Source organism: Nuphar pumila, chromosome 5 (genome assembly GCF_984573655.1).
Source record: "Nuphar pumila chromosome 5, dmNupPumi1.hap1.1, whole genome shotgun sequence".
NCBI lineage: Eukaryota > Viridiplantae > Streptophyta > Magnoliopsida > Nymphaeales > Nymphaeaceae > Nuphar > Nuphar pumila.
Genome location: NC_143253.1, coordinates 130,998,402 through 131,020,737, shown reverse-complemented (window position 1 = coordinate 131,020,737; position 22,336 = coordinate 130,998,402). Strand labels below are relative to the sequence as shown.

The 22,336-nt window shown below is 38.1% G+C and overlaps 1 protein-coding gene and 1 pseudogene across 3 annotated transcripts in view; one reads left to right on the top strand and one right to left on the bottom strand.

Moving 5' to 3' along the window:
- Positions 1 to 4,620: 4,620 nt before the first annotated feature.
- LOC149838747 (ethylene-responsive transcription factor ERF011 pseudogene) lies at positions 4,621 to 5,296 on the top strand (annotated as a pseudogene). Its single transcript, XR_016432208.1, has one exon. The product of XR_016432208.1 is annotated as an ethylene-responsive transcription factor ERF011 pseudogene (transcript).
- Positions 5,297 to 10,704: 5,408 nt separating this feature from the next.
- LOC149838746 (KH domain-containing protein HEN4-like) overlaps positions 10,705 to 22,336 on the bottom strand; it is a 33,473-nt gene continuing 21,841 nt past the window's right edge. Inside the window, exons 2-7 of one of the 2 annotated variants that reach the window (XM_090006781.1) lie at positions 18,149 to 18,616; positions 17,779 to 18,054; positions 17,093 to 17,398; positions 12,815 to 12,933; positions 11,195 to 11,306; positions 10,705 to 11,051 (exon numbers count right to left, since the gene is read on the bottom strand). In XM_090006781.1, the coding sequence (XP_089862907.1) occupies positions 10,893 to 11,051; positions 11,195 to 11,306; positions 12,815 to 12,933; positions 17,093 to 17,398; positions 17,779 to 18,054; positions 18,149 to 18,616 (1,440 nt within the window). In that variant the 3' untranslated portion in view covers positions 10,705 to 10,892. The remainder of the gene's footprint in view (positions 11,052 to 11,194; positions 11,307 to 12,814; positions 12,934 to 17,092; positions 17,399 to 17,778; positions 18,055 to 18,148; positions 18,617 to 22,336) is intronic. The other variant, XM_090006782.1, reaches the window with a different exon arrangement.

The window sequence follows — 22,336 nt, the reverse complement described above, 5'->3', positions numbered from 1 at the left end:
ATTATTGCCGATATATATCATGAGAAAAATGCCTGAAAGTTTAAAACGGCAATATCTCTCTAGATTTTCAAACTGTAACTTTTATTTTTAACAGATATTTATCGTGAAAACCCCTGAGATTTTTATTTTTAAATATTTTATTTATATTTTTTATATAAATTTTTTTAGATTTTTTTATTACCAAGATTTTGCAAAAAAAAACACTAGATTTATGAAAATTTTCAAAATCTCCCCAGTTTTTTTTTTACTGCGAAGAATTTACCGTTTTAAACTTTTGTCACTATGGTACAAAATCACACCAGCATGTGGGCCGGAAGAGACACGTTGCATCACTCCAGTTTGCAACTGCCTGATAACATCAACGTGACAACAACCCATAAAGGCGTGGCCAATGTTGTCAATTTCGGCCTGTATCGGCAGTAAATCGATACGATATTAGCCTGAATCGGATATTTTTTAATAAATATAAAAAATATTAAAACTAATTTTTAATATTATTTTAACACGTGCGATTGACACGGAATAAATTTTTTTTTTTTAGCCAATTCACTTGAGAATCGGTATTGGCCTATTCACCTGAATCGTTGTCCAAACGATTCAGGGCCGATACTGACAACATTGGGCCTTGCCCATACACTGCACAAGAGAATGTCGAAGAGATACAGACATGAGCCTGCAGGATACGTGTGCTGGTTCCAGCACAATATGGCCTGACCGAAAGTATTTGACACTATTTTATTTCCTTTCCCCTAAAAAGGGAAGAAAGTATTTGGTAGCTTTTGCAGAGGTGTATTTGCAATCAACTGGATTTTTTTTTGTTTTTTTCTTGAAAAAAATATTGGGAAATAACGGAACAATTATCATAAAAACTACAAAAATATTAAAAATAAAAATATTTACAATTAAAAACTAATATAAATTGATTATATTGCGATAATATATCAAAGTATTGGAAATAAATGAGAAATTTGAAAATCCTGCAACCATATTGGAATTTTAATGGCTTACGAATGTCTCACAGTAATATCCCAGGACTTTCAAAAATCTCCACGTTATATGTGACTATGGTTTTAATAAATATTTATAAATTTGGCATTTGTATAATGGGGAACAATTTGATTGAGAAAAGGCTATATGATCGTATAATGGGGGCTTCCATTTTGTAACTTTATTTTTTTCTAAAAATTATTAAAAATGGTTTTATTTTTTAATTCAAAAATTTGTCATTTTTGCCAAAAAATCCAAGATTTAAAAAAAATAAAAATCTCAAGAGATTTTGGCTGCCGATATTTACCTAAAAAACGGTTTGTCAATATGATGCCAGGCTAACTTATCGAGATTCATCCTTTATGTGGACCGTATGAAATAATATTGCAAGTATTTGGTGATGCAACCGGGTAACACATGAAAAAACTTTCTATATAAAATGATGTAAATGGGTCGGATAGGGGTCGAGTCATGGTTAACCCGACACTATCCAATTTTTGGAGGGTGGGTCCAGTTTTAGATCAATATCGAACTCAGTTCATGCAGTAGAGTCTCAGATCTAGCTTGTCCTTGTAGTACCGGATCTGCTAAAATGGGTATGATCTTTTGGCTTTCATGTAAAAAGGTAAAATGGGTTGAATTAGACCCGGGACAGAGATTTTGACCTGATTCTGTCTCAGAACCCACCAAACCAACCATATCTTTTTCCAAATCCGTCCTGTATTTGGATATATAATACCTGGATCTGACAATATGGGTCTGATTTGGTTCAAACCAGGTTAGAACTCGAAGTGATTTGCATCCCTATTAAGCATTGGGTCAATGACCCACGTCCAAACTCCCAATCCTGGACTTGGACTTGGGTTAGTCGGTTCCAACCGTAATCTGAACCCAACTTAAGTGCAGCATATTTTATGTGTAAATTGATAGGGAAAGCAATAAGATAACCTCACTTATATTCGGTGCAAGCATCTTGGATCTAAACCGGTCCACAACCTATCCAGCTTGATTTTGAAAAGAGTCCAAGAAAGTTGGAGACCGACATGGATCCAGAACTCACATATGCTATGCAGTTTTTGCTACAATATTAATCCACCTTAGGTCCATCAAATGGGTCCATTGGGTATGAAACCAGTCAAAGATGGACCTGGCCCATGGAGCCACTATCTATAGATGCTTACGTTGAGTTAGAACCTATCCATGGTAAACTTGAGCCCGGGCTCAGGCCCACCACGCACTGGTAACCCGTATAATTAGTTGGCGAAGTGCTAATAATATGCCATTATGGGGTAAGGTTAGACCACACAATTTTTAATTTATATGCTAGTTATGGTTTGTTGGACATTTCATAAAAGTGATAATTTAGTGAATATTCCTATGCTATTTATGGTTTGTTGGGGATTTGAGATTTTTTATGATTATTTAATTGGCATAAAAAGGTTCACACACACACACACACACACACACACACACACACACATATATATATATATATATATATAGACACTCTTGATGGTCGCAAGCAAATCCAATTCATTTAAACCCGCAACCTTGTTAGGTGTTGACGTGGGACAGGTCAGGCTGGACTGGGTCGGACCCACTGTCATCCAACTGGACCCAACAAGGTTCGGCAATCTAACCAACTGGGCCAACTCTAGGGCTGCACGTTGGGACTGGCATGGGACAGGCTGGGTTTGACCGGGCTATTTCCCATGTATGGGCTTGCTGGTTCACTTATTTTACTAGCAGGGTTAGCCCATTTTGTTCCCGTGGCCAAACAAGATTTTCATACGTCATACTGGTTTGGATCCTAATGTTCCAGATCTTTAACCAAAATTTTGAACAAAAAACATGACCAAATTAGTCGGAGAAGTGTCCACAATAGCAACAGAATGGATTTGGGGCTGTAGTATATATGGAATCAGTACTATGTTTTCCCCAACCCAACAACCAGGCATCCATTCCATACTGTTGCCTCTGTAACAAATATATATAGCGAGAAATTGCCTGAAAGTTTAAAACGAGATTTTCAAAAATATTGCAAGATTTATCAAAAAAACATAAAGACAGCAATTTAAATGTGATATTCACATTTTAAACTGCTATTTATGGTGAAAAAACCGTGTATTTTTATTTTTAAATAATTTTTATTAATATTTTCTTATGAAAATTATTTTTTATATTTTATTTATTTATTTCCGAGATTTTCCAGAAAAAATTGCAAGATTTTATGAAAAAATTTAAATTTCTCGCGAGTTTTTGACAAACGAGATTTTGCCGAAAAAAAACGTTTGTCACTATTACTTCGGGTTCTGTTCGGAATCGGGTCGGATCTCCTAATAGACTGCACCCTACACAAGATGTGCCCCTCCGGACGCCTTAAAAGCCCAATCGCTTTACGCTGCTGGAACCAGCAGGGTTGGCAATGACAGCTGTCTTTCTCTGCCACGTAGGGTCGGGTGAGCAGGCAAAAATTCCTCGTAACCGACGGAAGTTAGGCGCTGGGAGTGCACCAATGTCGGTGGGGGGATGACGTGTAAACGTCCCTCCACGTGGACCACATTGCTCATCGGGTTGTGCGTCTGAGCATGTCGGCAACTCGGTCGCCCACGTCGCGCCTTTTGGTCGGCATCAAATTCCCACCATTTCCCAAATTACCCTTGGTTAAGGGTAACACCACAGACTTGCCACTGCTCCGTCTCTGGTTCGGGCTTAGTCGGAGCAATGCCGTAGGAATTGAATTTGATTTTCAAAGGATGGTCCAATTCAGGCTCAAACATCGAGCTGATTCGGTCAATTTTATCTTTGAAATTTAAAAAATTATAAAAAAATAAGCCAGTCTTTTAAGCGAGCTCAACCCAACCTCAAGTGATTGATATTTCTGAGCGATTCAATTGTACTGATTCAGAGTTTGGATTGAAGCCTTTTTTTATCTTAATGAGACCCAACTATAGTTACGGAAAGCTTTTTGTTATATGGGAAAACTTGATTCTTATGGAAAGCCAGAAACTCTTCGTTTCTTAAAAAATAGTGGAAGCTTTGATGAGCACACTTTTGAATTATGAAAAACTCTATTTTTTTAGTGAAAAACACGCTTCATCCTCGTTTCTCAAATTGATTCGTTCCTTTAACCTTTTTTTTTTTTTTTGCTTTTTGTCACCTCCTACTTGCTTTCTCCACAATTCTTATATTTTACATTAAAGAAATAGATTTTTATTTTTGAATGGCTCCTCTAACCCATCTAACGCAGTTGGAGTCCCGTGGCGTTTATGTAATTTTTTTTTTTTTTCAAAAAGTGGGGTTGAGGTCGGCGCACGATCTCTATGATTTAGCCCAGCACGGAACTATCAAAATGATTATCCGAAAAGTAGAGAGAAAAAAAAGGAGTCCGGATCGGGTGCAATATGATTGCACAAAATTTTGTGCATTAAGCATTCCATCACCCTTCATCAGGTCTTGTGGTCCAACAACACCTGACACTGACAGGCTCTGTCCCTAAGATGGGGGTGATGGCACAAATATTTGTGCAATCATATCACGAAAAAAAGGGGGGAGGAAATAGGACCGAGACGAAAAAGTCAGGTGGGAATTCCGTGGTATATTAATGCGATAATCGCAAGGCCAAACGTGACGAATCGCGACTATTCTCTCTCATACAGATGGGGGCCGAGTGTTGCACGAGGACGACGAAGGCGGTCAAGAGGCAGCGGGAGGAGAAGCCGTACAAGGGGATCAGGATGAGGAAGTGGGGGAAGTGGGTGGCGGAGATACGGGAGCCCAACAAGCGGTCGAGGATATGGCTCGGCTCCTACTCCACACCGGTGGCCGCCGCTCGCGCCTACGACACCGCCGTCTTCTACCTCCGGGGGCCCTCCGCCCGCCTCAACTTCCCGGACTTCTTCGTCGCCGACGACCTCCCCGACATGTCCCCCGCCTCCATCCGCAAGAAGGCCACCGAGGTCGGCGCCCGCGTCGACGCCCTCGCCCAGCTCTCCTCCGCCGCCACCACCCACTCGCCGTCTCCGCCTCCGCCTCCGCCGCCGAAGAGGTCTTCGTCGAAGAAGCCGAACTTGAACGAGGAGCCCACGGATTCCGGCGACGAAGAATCGGAAACGGAGGGGGACTTCTCCGGCTGAACGACGAGTGAATTATTCCTTCATATTTTCTCTCCCCTTCCCTTCTTTTCCCTTTTTTTTCCATTAATATGACACCTGTGTCCTTGTATATATCTCTCTCTCTCTGTGTGTGGGCTATTGTGAGGAAATGACGATTGTCATTGAAGGATTTGCAGTGGAAATTTGTCTTTCTGTCTTTTTCTTTTTCTAGATTTTTCGGAAAAGATTTTATTCTTTGGGGGAAAATCACGGGGGTTGCTCTGAGATTTCTTTTTTAATTTATATTCATTATTCAATAACATAATTACTTAATTAGTCTTTCCTTCATCATCGGCGCCGGCCACCGATACCTCTCTGTAATTTAACAGAAAAGTAGTCCCGTTTTATCCCCTAAACCGGCGAGCGATGGGGAGTACGGTACGTACTGTGCGTGCGTGAGCATCGGTTGCGGAGTGAGGTGGAATTAAGTGGAAGCGGGAACGATGGCCAATGGCTTGGCAGGTGCGGGTCCGACTGTTTGAGCGCGGTGGGGACGGTACTCGTGCGCGCGGCCCTACCCTTTCTAGGGTCGGGATGGCGGTTGGTGCAATACTCGTCACGAGTTTCACAAAGTGTTTTGGAATTTTGCAATTTTTTTGAATCATCCCAATCTCGTATGTGATTTTGTTGACAAGTTCTGTGGGTGCATCTATTTTTAACGTTGTGACTTGCAAAAATGAGAAAATGCGCAAAGGTAAAAGCGTAAAAAAAAAATAGAACCTACAAAAGTATTCATTTGGCCAATTTGATAAATTGTAGGGTTTTTTTAAAAATGCCTCATTTTTATCGTAAAGTAAAGTATGAGCAATTTTCATTTGAAAAACCAATAGCCTAATTTTAAGGTTTATAAAATCATATTTTTTTATTCAAAAACGTAATTACATAGTCATGCTGGACACATCTATAAAAAAAAAATGGCACCTTGGATAGTAAGAAAAACAGTCTTATTTTACAAGTTGTCTTAAAAGGCTCAAAGATTCAGGAGTTTGCTTAATCGAACTCATTGACGTATTCAGTAATTTTTTATTATTATCACTTTAGGGTAAAAGGTCCCTAGCCTGTGACCCTTGGCAAATTAGTGTTGATTGCCTATATACAAATTGGGGGTGTCAATGGGTTGGGTTTGGTTGGGACTTAGGTGAAACCAAACTTTGGATCAGATTTTTGGGTATGGTATCAGGTCCAAACCTGGGTCTAATTAGGTCCACTATAAGAAAAACTATACCCAGACCCGATGAGAACTACATGAACCAAACATTGACCATACATGATAAAACCATGTTTTTTATCATTTTTACATTGAAAATTTGCGGGTCTTAATCGAAACTCGGGTCAAGTCTGGTATAAAATTTCATAAACTATACCCGAGTCCATGCATTAACCAGACTTTTGGGTTCGGACCAGGGTCTTAATCGATTCCTCCTATTTATCATCATACCCAAACCCTATAGGGTTTGGTTTGGGTAGGGTCTAGGTAAATCAGGCCTATTGGCACCCTTATACACAAAGACCAGCAAGAGGCTTATCCTTTCATTGAATATGCTCCATACAGGGAGGAATGCAGTAAAAAAAAACACAAAGACAAACATCAAGATTTTTAACATAAGTATTCGCTATAACTTGCTTGCTAAAAAACATGCATTAAATTGGGCAATTTTGGTGTTTAAATGGTATTTAGAGCGATAAAAAATTGATCACTCATATTGCATAGAAACTTGACAAAATAGAAATCATAGTTTCTTATCAAATCTTTTTTATTCAATGCATGGTTTGTAACGACCCCAAATTGACCCTCAAAAATTTTGTACATTTTTTTAAATAAATAAATACTTTTAAAATATTATAGAAAGATATTCTAAGGACTCGAGCACATCACAAATTTAATATACACAACCGTATACATTCCATAGATTGAATTAAATCAAACCATGAATTTCTAGTGACTATATATATATATATATATATATATATATATATATATATATATATATATATATATATATATATATATATATATATATATATATATATATATATAAACATGATCCAAGAGTCGATTATCACTAAATAGAACATGCTAAACACATCTAACAGCTCAGATCTATCATAAAACACTTAAAACCTGGGCCTAATATGTTTACTTAAAACCTGTAGGGTTTCCAACGGAAAACTATAATTGGATCTTGTAAGGATTATATGAATGAGACCTGGTTCATATCCATGCAGTTGTCTCCAAAGTTTTTTTTTTGAAATAAGAAAGCTGGGGTTAGGCAGACCCCGACCTGTTATACACAATTCATACGATTGGGTTTTGAACTTTCAACATCCCAACATAAGGTGACGTCCACTAACTGTTCCTACCAAACACGGAGCCCCCGTTGGTAGTTTTCAAATGGATTTGTTTTTATTTAAACGAGACAGTATTAGGTCATGCAGGCATCATATCGCCAGAGGTGGATGCTGTTCATGCATGTGATGAACCACAACCCAAACAAACACCGCCATTTTTCTTTGCTTTTCAGCCTTTCATTTTTTGTGCTTTAGATGCCGTTCATCTAGAGCACGACATGAATGAACGGCATCAAGGCACCTCTGATGGATTGCTTCCCACCTGATCCTGTCTGTCTCGTTCAAAATCAGTCAGAAAGATGGATTGTTAAGAATATGCAGAAACTATCACTCTTCCTTCTTTTTTGCCATTTCCCACATTTGTCTGTTTGATATTTCGTACTTTGTCTCCATCGTACTCAATCGCTCTTTTCTTTTAAGCTCTTTCCTCTCGCACATGCCACATGTGGGTTACATCTAGGGGTGTCAATGGGTTGGATCTGGTTCGAACTCAGGTGAATCCGAACCCGAATCTAACTAAGGATTACATAAGCCAGACCCATTCTATAACCGGTAAAATAATATTTTTATACTTTTAATTGAAAAATCACAGGCCTTATTCGAAACTCAGGTCAGACATGTATCTGGTATGAAATTTCACAAACCATAGCCGGTTTCATATACTAATCGGACTCTTTGAGTCCGACCTGGCTTCTAATGGGACCTCCTACATGTTGGATCCGGGTCAAACATGAGCAATTGACACCCCTAGTTATATCACCTGTTATCAATCGGTAAAAGTGGCTAATTACGTATGCTGTGGGTTGAATTTTTCTTTTTTTGTTTTGGGGTTTATTACATGGAGAAATCGGTGGCATAAAACTAAAGAATGACCAAATGGGTATACTTGATTTGGATTAGAGCCCTTTTCCCTCTTAAGAAAGGCAATGTTCATGATCTTATATTTGATTTTGGGTGCTTTTTCTTTTGGTATAAAGCCCAACTTGGTCTTATTACTAATCTCATCATATGACATATGGAACCATCCTGTGCTGATCCTAGTAATTCAACTGACGGCTAAGATTCGTCCACATTTTCACCTGCATGTAGACTAATCCTAGACGTTCAGATCGATCAGTTGGACAGCTAAGATCAACATAGAATCTTTCGACTTGGATATGCCAAAGGATAGGATCCTTTTAAAACTATATAGGCCCAAATTCCAGTCACTTCTTTTAAATGAAGGTGTATGGGACTTTTGATATCGTAGGAGACAACAACTCTTAATTTTTTTATCAATATCATTTTGCTATTTGGCTTTCTCCTAAAATCTACTGGATGAGAAGAGCAACAAAAAAGGATTATCAATGTTTTTTTCATAACAGAACAGGGGAATTAGGGCTTCCTCTCTTTTACAAACAGCTTTTTTAGCAAACCCAAACAGTCCAGAGGCCTGTTCAAACTATCAGGCAGTTATTCAACCACCCATGTACAGATGGGGTTTGAACTTGCAACGTCCCATACATAGTGACTTGCACAAACTGCTCCTACCAGATGGTCAGAGCCCCCGGTTGTTCAAAGGATGATTAATTTTGGCAATTCATTCATGTACGATACCAATCTCTCTCTCTCTCTCTCTCTCTCTCTCTCTCTCTCTCTCTCTCTCTCTCTCTCTCTCTCTCTCTCTCTCTCTCTCTCTTTGTGTGTGTGTGTGTGTGTGTGCTGCATTGGTTGAGTGTCTCTGGACATCCTGTTGCCTTTTAAGCATCCACGCATGTTAGTTGGTAGGGTTGCAAACGGGTGTCAGATATGATTAGATATCTGATCCAAATCCAACACATTATTTCAGGATCTTGATCCTTACAATAAGATCCCAATGAGGATATACTCGGATTCAGATTTGCTAAATGGGATTTCTGATCAGTATTTTAGGTCAGAATTAATTCAGATCCGAATCAAAATCCCATCCGATTCCATTTTTGCATGGAATGAGCTTAGTTTTTGTTGTTTTTAAACTCACCCAGTTTTACCACATATATTTTGGATCAGGATTCAACTCTACCTTATCAGATTTGATTTGGATTCAGATTTAAATCTATCAAGATCCGGCCCATATCAGATCCGTTTGCTAGTTGGGGTAGGAGTTTAGAATTTGGTTTACAGATTGGGTCAAACGCTTCTAACAGTGGTTCCCAAGAAAGATGTTGAGGAGGCTTTTTGAGGAATAAGCGATGCAATTTGGGTGTTTACTCCATGTATTGGCCCCAAAAGACTGGTTAGCGAAAATCTTGCAAATTCCAAGAATTGGAGACTAGAGCTTTCCTGGTTCCTCTCTATCCTTTCAAATATGATGAATTTCTAAAAGTTATTGGACATAGCCAGCCGGTCACTGTTCTGAATATCATGCCTCACACCTGGTTTGCTATGTGTTTCAAGTACTTGGTATATTTGCACTTTGCTTAATATTAAGTTTGATGAGTTTCTCCCACATACCAAGAAATATACATCACACTGTGATACATGCTCAGTCCAATGTAGTGGCCCTTAGTAAAATTCATTCAATACTTTCTCGATAATATTAGAAAAACAGGGAGTTTGCCAATAAGTGGACGAAAATTTTGGTGTATTCCATGATGATCCATGTCCCAGCATATTTGCAACACTGGTTGGAATCCTACGTGCAGCCAAAAGAAGGATCACACATGGACGGCTGAAAAGTGTACATGGAATGCAATTCTACTAAAAATTCTTAGAATGGCTTTGTTTAAATACCTTGGTTTCAAGAATTCCACGCAATAGTTTCGTTCTTTTGCACCTGAATAATCTCTTTTGGATCTTGTTTTCAAGAATTCCAAGCAATAGTTTGGTTCTTTTTTACCTGAATAATTTCTTTTGGATAGAAACAGTTTTAATTTTGGATAGTCCAAGGGACATCCCCCAATCACCGACCACACATTGGATGGCCTCTGGTTGGTAAAACCCTTGAGGTGCCCCCTGCCCACTAAGGAATACACCCAGCTCCGACCTTGCAGCAAGGGCCGCCACCCGTGGGTTTAGAACTTGTGACATCCCGTCAACTTGGTGACATTCACAAGTTGCCCCTACCACATGAGCAGAGCCCTTGTGGGCTTTGAATAGAAACCGTTAGTTTACATGTTTTCCAAATTTATCGCTGCTGCAAAGCAGCCGCCCTCTGCCACTGATTTGAGATATCAGAGGTGAAGATCCATCTGGATTAACACAACAGTACAGTATCATTCGAAAACCCATCTGGAATTTTACACTTTCAATTCTCGAACTGTAATATTTATCTAAATGATCATAGTATACAAAAACAAAAAGGGGAAATTTTCTCGGCATACAGAGCCTACGACATTGTGAGTGTAGGCCCCATGCCACTAATCAACGCTTCAACACTCAGCATCATAATTTCCAAAGATCTGCCCCTGCTGGTCCACTAAGAATGAAAGCCTGAAGAAGGTTCTGTGCAGACTGTGTTTGATCTGGAGTTCCAGATATGATGACAGTGCCTGCTGCGGCGCCCAGAAGTGGGTCGTGTGCTGTGACTTTTGCGCCAGAAATCTGATTATGGCAAATAACTCGATCAACTATCAACCCATTAAGCATAGAATCCAGACAAGAAATCCCTCTATGATTTGTGCATCTTCATGATGCATATTCTTTTTCCTACTGCATCAGTAAATTTATTAAAAATAAAAACTCACCTGTTTGATAATGCTCAGATTACTCCCATTCTCTCCATGAACAGACCCAAAAGCATGCTCTGGAACTTGGATCTCTATTGTCGTGTTAGTTACAACTGCAGATTTGCTTCCGCTGCATACAGCAAAGAACTGTTTAGTGTCTGAAAACTGTGAGAGGACCAACCCTATTTAAATTAACCAGCAGTTCATTCTGAAAGTATACAGAAAGCTTTAGTTTATGGAAATATTCTCCAGTTAAACAAATACAATGATCCAGATTAACAGGCCCACTTAATACACAAAATTTGACAGATTTCCACTCAGCAATCAAATGAAAAAAAAATCTCCATGAAGTGAAACAAACAAGACTACTCAACGAACTTGACAAGAAACCAGAGCGGTTTACTATAAAGTAGCATGTGCTGACAGGCAAAATGGAGCTTGCCTAGGCAAGCAGAGACCCTTGGAGGTTTGCTTTTCACTTAAGGCATGTAATTTTCAAAGTCATGAAAACTATTGGCTTCTTAGTTTCTTTAACAAGAGTCATAAATCCTCACTCATTTACACAGAAAACCCACATTTTGAAGGCCTTACCAAAAACACATTTGGAACTAATGAATAGGAAACTTCCATTGAAAATAATTTTTCTAAATCATTTAACAGTTGTTTTTTCCACTAGAACGATTTCGTACTTGAACAAAAGATCAAACTTCGACTCCAAACCTGAGAATATACTAATCATGCACACGTTTCCTTTTTCACTTAAGGCATGTAATTTTCAAAGTCCTGAAATTATTGGCTTCTTAGTTTCTTTAACAAGTGTTAAATCCCCACTCATTTACACAGAAAACCCACATTTTGAAGGCCTTACCAAAAACACATTTGGAACTAATGAATAGGAAACTTCCATTGAAAATAAATTTTCTAAATCATTTAACAGTTGTTTTTTCCACTAGAACGATTTCGTACTTGAACAAAAAATCAAACTTTGACTCGAAACCTGAGAATATACTAATCATGCACACGTTTTACATATCAAAGTACTGCATTGTTATACATTTCCTATCAGAAGAAAGTAACAAAATCCCCTGCTGCTGTTCAAAAAAATTGATGAAAATTTGCACATTTTCAACAGTCACCCAATTTAGATAATCAGTTTTTGCTTTTTGAGTAAGAATTTCTTTTGGATGATTTTATGCTATTGTTGGTTTGGAATTAAACATATTGTACTATCTACATATTGCTACATCAAGATATTTACACACTTGGATATCACTAGGAAAAAATGTTTGAATACTTTGAAACTGCAATTTTGTTGTTATTGACATGAAAAAGTTGAAACTTTATGGAAGCACGCAACATTGTATCTTGAGCATACACTATTATTGTTGACCACCATATATCTCGACAGTGACAGTGTTTCTTAAGCCAGCGCTTTCTTTGAAGACAGCAATATTTTGAACAGACACCAATTTGCTAGTTTATTATTAATCAAAGCCGTGTAGGACTGAAATAAAAGGCAATTCGCTCATAAGTTTTCAGAAGATCAAACTGACTATGAGTTTCTTGGCATTATAAATGGAGTTTGAATGTCATGCACGAGCTGAAAACATGAGAAATGGATGAACTGAGAATACCAACCTCCCAATTTCTATTCCACCTCTCACTGTAGGTAAACCTCTTCCAATATCTGCAATGCTCATAGGTAAACCTCTTCCAATATCTGCAATGCTCCTATGACTCCCAGCTGTTAACGCCTGCTATAGAAAATTTGTATTCAATGTTACAAGGGCCAGTACTGGAATGTGACTAAAAAAACTCAGGTGTGTAACTACTGACAAATTCAAAGACAAACAAGCCGATGGAGGACAAACAGATAGAGCAAATTCAAAACTCTACAAGACAGAAAATTGCTAAATTCAAAACCCAAGCAAGCACAGACCAAGGTTGCCAGACTAGGAAGCGGAAGCAGGAAACGATACAGGAAGCAGAAGTGAGAAGCGAGGCATTTGAATTTTTTAAGAAGAGGGAAGCGAGGAATCAATTTGAAAATGAAATGTGAATCAAACAGGAAACAATATTAGAATCGAATTGGATGTGAAATGGGAATCAAATGGGAAGCGAATAAAAATAAAAATGACTAAGTTTCATGATTTTTTAATGTAAGAATTAAACTTTTGTCAACATCTAAAAATGATGGTTACCTATTTAGAGAAAGCGCATGGGGAATGAGTAGAAGCATGAGATAAAAGTTTGACATATAAAACATGAAAAGAAGCGTGAGAGGACATATAAAAAGCATGTAGGAAACATGAATGAAGCGTATGGGAAGCATAAGAGAAATGTGGGAGAATCGAGATTCCTATCAAGTTTCGGAAGCGAGGAGTATCAAGCTTCCTAAGCGAGTTTCTGGGAAGCGCACTTTCCACCTATATAAGAAGCTTCCGGTAACTCTGGCACAGACACATAAATAGGTGTCATGCACTAGATGGTCCACGCCTTTACAGATACCTAGGACTAACTGAAATCTGTCTGATGATTGATTCACGAGATCAACATTACACATTATGAGAAGAGAACTGTTTCATTCCTGGAACAACATTGTTTAAAGGGTTGATGCATTCAGGATAGACATTAAAGCATATTACAAGTGTCATTAGAATTGAAATGTCACAAAGGACACAGAGAGAGAGACAGGGAAAGGAAATGAGGCACATTCAAGATTTCTGTAAAACGTCAGGATGCAAGCATGCACACACACACACAACACCCACCCATGCATGCACCCACCCACACAAACATACATGCACACACAAAGCACAAAACATTATGAATTACAGCAAGGTACATTATGCAATAAGATCCTCAAACCAAGGGTATAATTGTCATTCAACAACAACAAATCCTATTTCAAAATCATGGAAACATCTTTTCCCAGACCTCTTAAATGGGAGGATGGGGCGATATATGTCCTAAAACCAACTATGTAAATACCACCCCTCTCGCTCTATCAAAATAAAGATTTATTAAAGAGTTCTTGGTTGCCAAGAATGGCCACCGAAAACTCCAACTCAGTAGTTCCTGCCTGACCCACTCTTTTTCAAATTGATCAAGCTTTTCCGGTTTATGGCTGCTTCTCTATGGTACTAGTTGGTTCATTAAATTTGCTTCATTAATAGTCTTTCAATTCGACTTTGATCATTATGGACTGGTGCCAAGGTCAAGTCCTAGGAAAGTCAGCCTTATTTTAACAGCTGATACAGTAACAATGAAAATGGCTCCTTTAGTGAGACTATCTAAACAAAATATGTCAAGGTCAATAATCTAGTTTTTAACAAATAAAATAACCAAAAATAGGCAATGTTACACCTGATGCACAGTTGACTATGTCTGGCAGAGCTTTGACTGTGTCATGTCATGTTGCGTCCGAGCAGAGGCATGTCCTATGTCCAATCACTTGTCACAGCATGTCATGTAGGGTTGTGCATAAATGCACATCTGACCACACACACACACACACAGTCGGAAGTAGTCCTTTAAACCAATTTTAACAATGTTCATCTGACTTATCAGATGGATATTTCGTGCAAATAGGGTCAAAATCTTGTTAAAAGTACTCCAACTAGAACCTTCCAAGTTTTATCCAATGAATGTTGCTGCTTCTTTTTTGGCCTACATCTCTTTTTCAAAAGTTCGTGGGTTGTACCATGAACCCACAAATATTCATCAACAACGATTCCAATCAAACTTACACACGTTCTTCAATGTAAGTTTTGTAAATTCAACATGAATTCATCAACAACGATTCAAATCAACAACAACAACAACTACGCCTTCATCCCAAAACAATTGGGGTCGGCGATATGAACCAACAAAGAAAATCATTATGGGTCTTCCACATGAATCCTTCTCCTCCATTCATTTCTATCCAATGCCATGTCCTCGGTGAGGTTCAAAGCATTCATATCCTTTCTTATCACCTCCATCCATGTCTTCCTAGGCCTACCCCGACCTCTTTTAACTAATATATTTTCCCATTTCTCCATCCTTCTAACTGGAGCATCATTAGGCCTTCGTCGAATATGTCCAAACCACCGTAAACAATTCTCTCTCATCTTATTTTCAATGGGTGCAACGCCTACCTTCTTACGTATCTCCTCGTTCCGAATCTTATCTTTTATTGTATTTCCACACATCCATCTCAGCATACGCATCTCAGCTACACTCATTTTTTGAATATGATGTCTCTTGGCAGCCCAACATTCCGTACTATATAGTAAAGCGGGCCTAATAGTCCTATAAAACTTTCCCTTCAACCGCAATGGCATTCTACGATCGCACAACACTCCAGTTGCACTCTTCCATTTCATCCACCCAACCTTTATCCTATGATTTACATAAATTCTTCTATTTAAATTTTGTACTCTCGTCTGACACTTACAGACACCAACATACACATACCTAACTGTTTCAATAATATCTCAAATCTCAACAGCCAATCTCAAGTTTCCATGACCTGATCATTCTTTCTCCCTTTGATTCCACTGTAAAAAACTTATGACCCATTTTGTATTGGTAAAAGTTCCAAGTTAAACAAGAATAACATATAGAGATGCTAATTTGCACTGCGGGTGTGTGTCTATGTGTGTACTGTGTCAAGCAATCCTAATCTAAAGCTCAAAGCAGCAAAGAGTGTCTACGTGACTCAGGCTGAATTGATCCTCATCTTATAAACTGCATAGAGAAATGTTTACTTTTATTTTTTATTAAGACAATGTGCCAAACTGACCCAAACTAAGCTCATTTATACTTGGTCCACTGGGCTATCTAGGGTGACTTGAACCGTTTATCCGTTAATAAGAAGGCCCAGTTTTGTCCCAGTTCTTAATGGACCCTGGTCCTAGCAACAGCTCATCACCCATGCATTCAGCCAAGTAAAAAGGATAACTTATCTGGGTTGAGCCAAATTACAGTCCAAATTATTTTAGCAAAGAAAATATCGTTCATTCATGTTTATATTCCTGTTACTACGGATCATGGCTCATCAGGCTGCCCAACTCGGTGCCTACCCCTATTTTTTGATATATTGAAGAAAATGTCCCAAGTCACAAGATAGTTACATTTGTTTTGCAGCCAAGATTGCTACTTCTCTTTTTCTGTCCCCCTGTTTGATGATTTTGTCTTAAGATGATCACCCTCATTGCCTAGAGAACCCTCAGCAAGGGATATTTTCCTTCTCACCTTTGGTGGTATGTAGCCATTAACTAAAATTCTATAAGAATATAAACTTTAGTGCCTATGGCAGCAGATACTTTCCATCATCTTTTGGATATCATTTTTTAGACTTAGATGGTGATCTGGTGTTTTGCATTGCTGTTTGCTGTACAAGAAGTTGCCCAGCACGCTGGACTAGTGCCTGGCTTATGGAATAATTAATTTTTTCAAGTAAATGAACAAGAGTCTGCATTGCTTAGATTTTAGAAGAGCTTACAGAGGCTAAGAGCATTTATCCTTTTTATCATCCTTTGAAGATTATTTCTCGTGTTGTGGGACATTTTGGTCTTCATACCAATAGAGATAAAAAAATATTCTTGACTAGGAAATATTTGTGCAAAGACAGCCAGCTGTACTGATTAAAACTTATTTTACGGGACTAAAAGACATTTTAATATTTTATCCTATCATTGGACAAAGGAGTCCATGGATTATCATGTTCACATTACTTGTCCTATTGTGACATGACAAACTGCATATTCATGATATACCGTCCTTGTATTGTGTATGCTAATAAATTCATATAACTATAATGACAATGAGGTGATGTGATGAAAGGCTTACGAAATATTGTTCACAAGTCAATGTTCATGAATGTGTCTAAGAGAGGCAATATCATTTATAAGAAAACAACAAAACTGTTACCTGTGATTCCCATAACTTTGGGGATGATGGGCGAACAAAACCATGTGAAAGTCCAGCTTTATTGCTGCCTGGCAAGGTCAATCTGTCAACACCGAGAGTTAAAGAAGAAGGATTCTCAAATTTGTAAGACGTGTATGGTCCACGGGTGGTTGCTTCATGGACTCCACTGTAAGAACCAAAATCTGATACAGCTGAAGATAAGGGCCCAGATCCTGAACCGGGTGCTCTGTTTGGGAACATGTTGTCTCTAAGCCTAGATGTCACAAGAAGTAAAGCCTCCCTAACACTACGAAGGCTGCCGGTTATCTGCAAACACAAAAATGCATGCTTGTCAGTGAAAAAGTTTGCAGAAAGAAGACTTGCCAATTGCCATGCAAAATATTCATATGATGGGAAAGTTATTATGGAACAAAGAAAAATCACCAACATCTGAAGCACCTACAACCCTTTCTGTGGTAGAGACCAATTTTCAATAGACATCCAGTCATTGCACAAAAAAGTTTCCAACAGGATTAAACAAATTCTGTTTAGAAAGGGATCCTAGTGTTAGACAGGAAAGAATGTTGTTTGTGATTTGCCAATACGTAGTTGTTACTAAAATTTTACAGTTTTTAGCTTTAAAAAAAATCACATGATGGTGTCTCTCAATTCTAAAAAATGACACGTAACAGACACAAAGAACACACCTGTACTAATTCTTCATTTTCTGAAGCACATTTTGGGACCTGATCATGTCTGAAAATACGGATAACTGCCCCAGTTGCTTTCCTCATCTCTGAAATGATTGTGCCTCCTTTCCCAAGCAAGCACCCAATTTGGTCTGATACTACTAGAATCCGAGCAGAAACAGATTCACCCTTTTCTGGGCCTTGCGCTAAACTGTTCTCCATCCCTGCTTCTATGGATCTAGAATAAACACGAGCGACAGCATTTTGTGCACGAGAGAATCGCGATTCTGGATACTATATAATAGAAAAATAAAAATGAAAAAGCATAGACAGTTGCAAAACAAATAAGGAAAAGCAGGGGTTCCAAATTATGAACTGCACCACAAACCTCCATTGCAGAAATGGTGATGACACGGTCCTCAGAGTCTGGAATGCGCGAAGCAACACTTATAGAGGCCCCAGTCTCATTCTCCAATGCTTTGACAATAGCTCCCCCTTTGCCAATTATGCCACCAATCATATTATCAGAGCAAACCAATTTAAACGCAACCTCTTGTTGACCCCTTCTCTGACCCGGGGATGAAATACTGTCAGCCCCTTCCAATCTGGATGGATGACCTCTTGGAAGATGATCAACAGCACTGCCAGAAGATAGAACAGAAGCAGGTGCAGCCGTCATGAGCAAAGAATTCTTTCTAGAGAATGGCTCACCTCGCACGTCTGGAAAGCTGCCACGAGGAAGTGACCCAAGAGGTCTATTTGCAACCATTTGAAGTTTATCTGATGGTGGATTGTCTTGAAGGCAGCGTGACACAGCTAGAAGAGCTTTCTTTACTGCTGAAACATCTCCTACAATCTGTCAAAATGATATCAAGAAAGAACTGAGCACAATAAACCTTTAAATGGTTATTTAAATGTGTATGTTTACGTATATGTTGACCTAAGAATTGGTAATTACTGAATTCTAGCATCCTGATCCATGTAAATAACACTGCTTATGTTGATTCTACATAAGTAATGCTGCTAAGGCACCTAGCTTGTTTGAATTTCTTCATTTTAACCAACCATTTGTACCCTTTTAAGAGGTCAAAACTTAAATGGTTTTAAGCAAAAATTTTGAATAAGCATTCAGAAAACATGAATAGGATTACTGTCATATGTAGTAAAAGAATATGGAGCAAGTTAACACAAACAGCAGGGAAAATAATTCAGGGATAAGTCATCGAAAAAAAGCAACAGAAAAATGCCAAATACACAACTCTACATATTTTGCAGTAAAAGAAATGATGGGAGCTCCACCATGCAGATGTGCTCCCCCAATGCCTTGCCTTAACCTGCCTAATGTTGACAGAAACAGACTCTATCAGGTGGTGGTTCTGAGGAAGTGACCCCACATAAACTCTAAATTAAAAGTGAAATGCCCATGTGCTGCAATAGGACATGCTCCAAAAACAAAATTTAGAGAAGGCTTGATCAAAGAATGAAGATATGGACAAGGCTTTTCAACTATGAAACTTTCACAGCCTACCTGGCTGTGAAACCAATCTCTTCAGGATGCAGTTGTCCATAAATAGACGCAGAACCAGGGACCACACTACCTTAATTAATAGACTTTCTGACTATCATCAAGAACCAAGCATGCCACAGCAGCAGCGTGCAGGTTGTCCTAAGCCTAATATATGATATGAAAATTGCAGACAATACATGGTGTGGCAAAGATATGAGAGTTTTAAATAATTCAAGCATACATATTTGCTTTAAAATAATATAAATAGCCCCCGGGCTACAAATTTGTGACCATTTACTTTCTTTAACCTTGCAGAATTACCATTATAATTTTACAAAGCTTGAAACAGCTATCATTAAAAACTTTCTCAGAAACAAAATTTCAAAAAGTCGATGACTAGAAACTAATGCCAATAAATTGAAACAGCAGGTGCATTAAATTCATCTGCTTATTAGTAGAAAATATTTGGTTCAAAAATTTAGAGAATTTCTGTCTACAACACATGAATAACTTCAAAATAAATGCATTTAGTACCATCAGCTGTTGATACAGTAGCATAAAACATACCATTTTTTTCTTTTTATCCTAGTCAAAAACTTAATATTCTCAGACATTTTTATTATTAATAAGCTAGTATGGGTGTGTATGCATGTGTTTGCATGATTCTCATGGGCCAATAGGTGAAGATTTGCATCCCTCTCAGCATGGTCAGGAGCTTGCATGCCATTGGATATGAATTTGTACACTTGACACATGTGGCCACATGGACGTATGCACAAGCACCTAGGAATATAGTCAAGCAAGTTGCATTCATCAGGGAGTGGGAGGATCACAATGTTTGTCTACCTATGAAGGTTCTCTAACCTTAATTTGGATTCTTGGTTAAGGAACATCACATCGTATATGTATTTTTATTGATGATGATGATGATGAAACATACACATGCGCACACACATGTTCAGACCCACACACAATCTCTTAACAAACCTCTTAGCCATAAACATATCATTTGGCACCTGAATCTTAACAAAAATTCAACGACTTTGTGATATCATTCAGACTGAAAATTAGTCACCATATCCTGCTTTTCAAAAATATTGTGCTTTGATGTTTGAACAAAACAAAAAGGAAATATTCTGATATAAAAAAAAGATACTGTGAATAGTATCATCAAAGGAAACACTATCAATTTGCGTTTTTTGAAATTTTAAAACTCATCTTTATGTAAGTCTTAGTCATACTTGAGAAGTAACGGCCTTTGGGAGTTATAAATATTTATGCAGGTTCTTCATTGTGGAGAGGTATTCTTATGTGTCGGGATGCAGCTGTGGAGCATCTTTTGTGCAGTGTGTGTAATGGTAAAACGATTAGATATTGGACTCATACTTGGCAAGGCCCAGCTCTGAACTCCTACCTGCAGGTTTATGAGAAAAGATACCTCACAAATATCAAGAAATGCATGGTTGGAAAAGGTTTTCAGCTCTTTGCTCAATGTTGGGATCCACTTTTCCTTCGTTGGCACCAATTTGGCAACAAGCTCAAGATGTGCAGGTTCAAGATAATCTGGACGAGTATATGTGGATGGAAATATGGAGAATGTTCAGTTACTAGAAAGATGATTTGGAACTCTATAAAGAGGATTTTGATATAGTAGGTTGGAGGAAAATTTGCTCGGCTAAAAGGGTGATTCCAAGAGCAAAATTGGTTCTTTTTTTTGGCATCTTATGCAGAGATACTCCTGCAGCGCAAACTAAAAAAACTTGGCATATCCTTGCCAAATAGGTGCTGCCTTTATCTAGTAGAAAAGGAGGATCATAGCGATTTATTTTCAGATATAAGGTGGTTTTCGCAGCACGGATGGAGAATCGGATATTATTGCAAAACTTGGTAAGAGGAGATATCCACATTCCTCCATGATTTGTGAATTGAAGAGGTGGTATTCCGAAATTAGCTAGATGTTTGTTAAAAAGTGTTGGGATTTAATCTTCAATGTGGTCAGTTAGAAGGCCTAAATGATACAGAACATAATATGGCACAAAGATGATGAAGTCTCTAATGTCAGTTTGAAAAAAGAAATCTGGAAGGAATGGTCTGAAACAATGTTGTGAAAAGCGTTGAGGCATGGCGAAGTGCTCCACCAAAAACCGAAGCGAGGCGTAAAATGTAAGCCTCAATTTTTTCAAAAAAAACTTAAAAAACGCTTTTAATATATATATATATATATATATATATATATATATATACAAATAAATAAATAAATAAATAAATAAATGGTTTATTGATGAAGCAACAACCAATAAGAAATAGAAAATCTCAAATAAATAATGAAAAATATGAGATTAACATGTAAAATTAATATTAAAGCAGCAACTTGATCTATGTAAGCTATGTCACATGGGTGCGGGTGCGGGTGAGACATGGGTGCAGTTTAAAAAATTTGGACACGGGGACTCGGCTATATATATATATATTCTGTGTGCATATATGTGGATATTGTCCTCTAAAGTTTGGCACCAGCATGAGTGTTTTTATAAACTTTGCAAATTGTACTTTTGCCCTTGCAGAAAGGGGGTCCAGGGGCTCCCCCGGCGCGGGGCGCCCCCCGGAATTTTTTTTCTGGGGCTTATGTTTGAGACTCATGCTATATATATTTTTTAAAAAAATATATAAAAAGATCATTTTTTTACCCTAAAAATGGACAATTTTTGGACTCAGTCAATGTTGATCGAGTCCAAAAAAAGACGAACTCGGCCTGGACTCGTTGACCGAGTCTAGACCATGTCTGAAGCCGCATCCGTGTCCGCACCTGTGTCGGGGCGTGTCGACTCAGGTGCGGCGCCTCCCTAGCCGAGTCCGTGTGACATAGTATGTAAGTATCTAAGAAATAAAATATGAGCATTCAATGAAAATTTAACAAAATCACTAACAATCAAATTCCTCAACATCATTATATAATGCACACAAATTCATCTAAAGTTCTAAACAGACATTAAGTTAATTTTTCATGCAGGATTATTTGAAAAATTAGCTCTATTAAACTACTAAAATCACACATAATAATCCAAATCT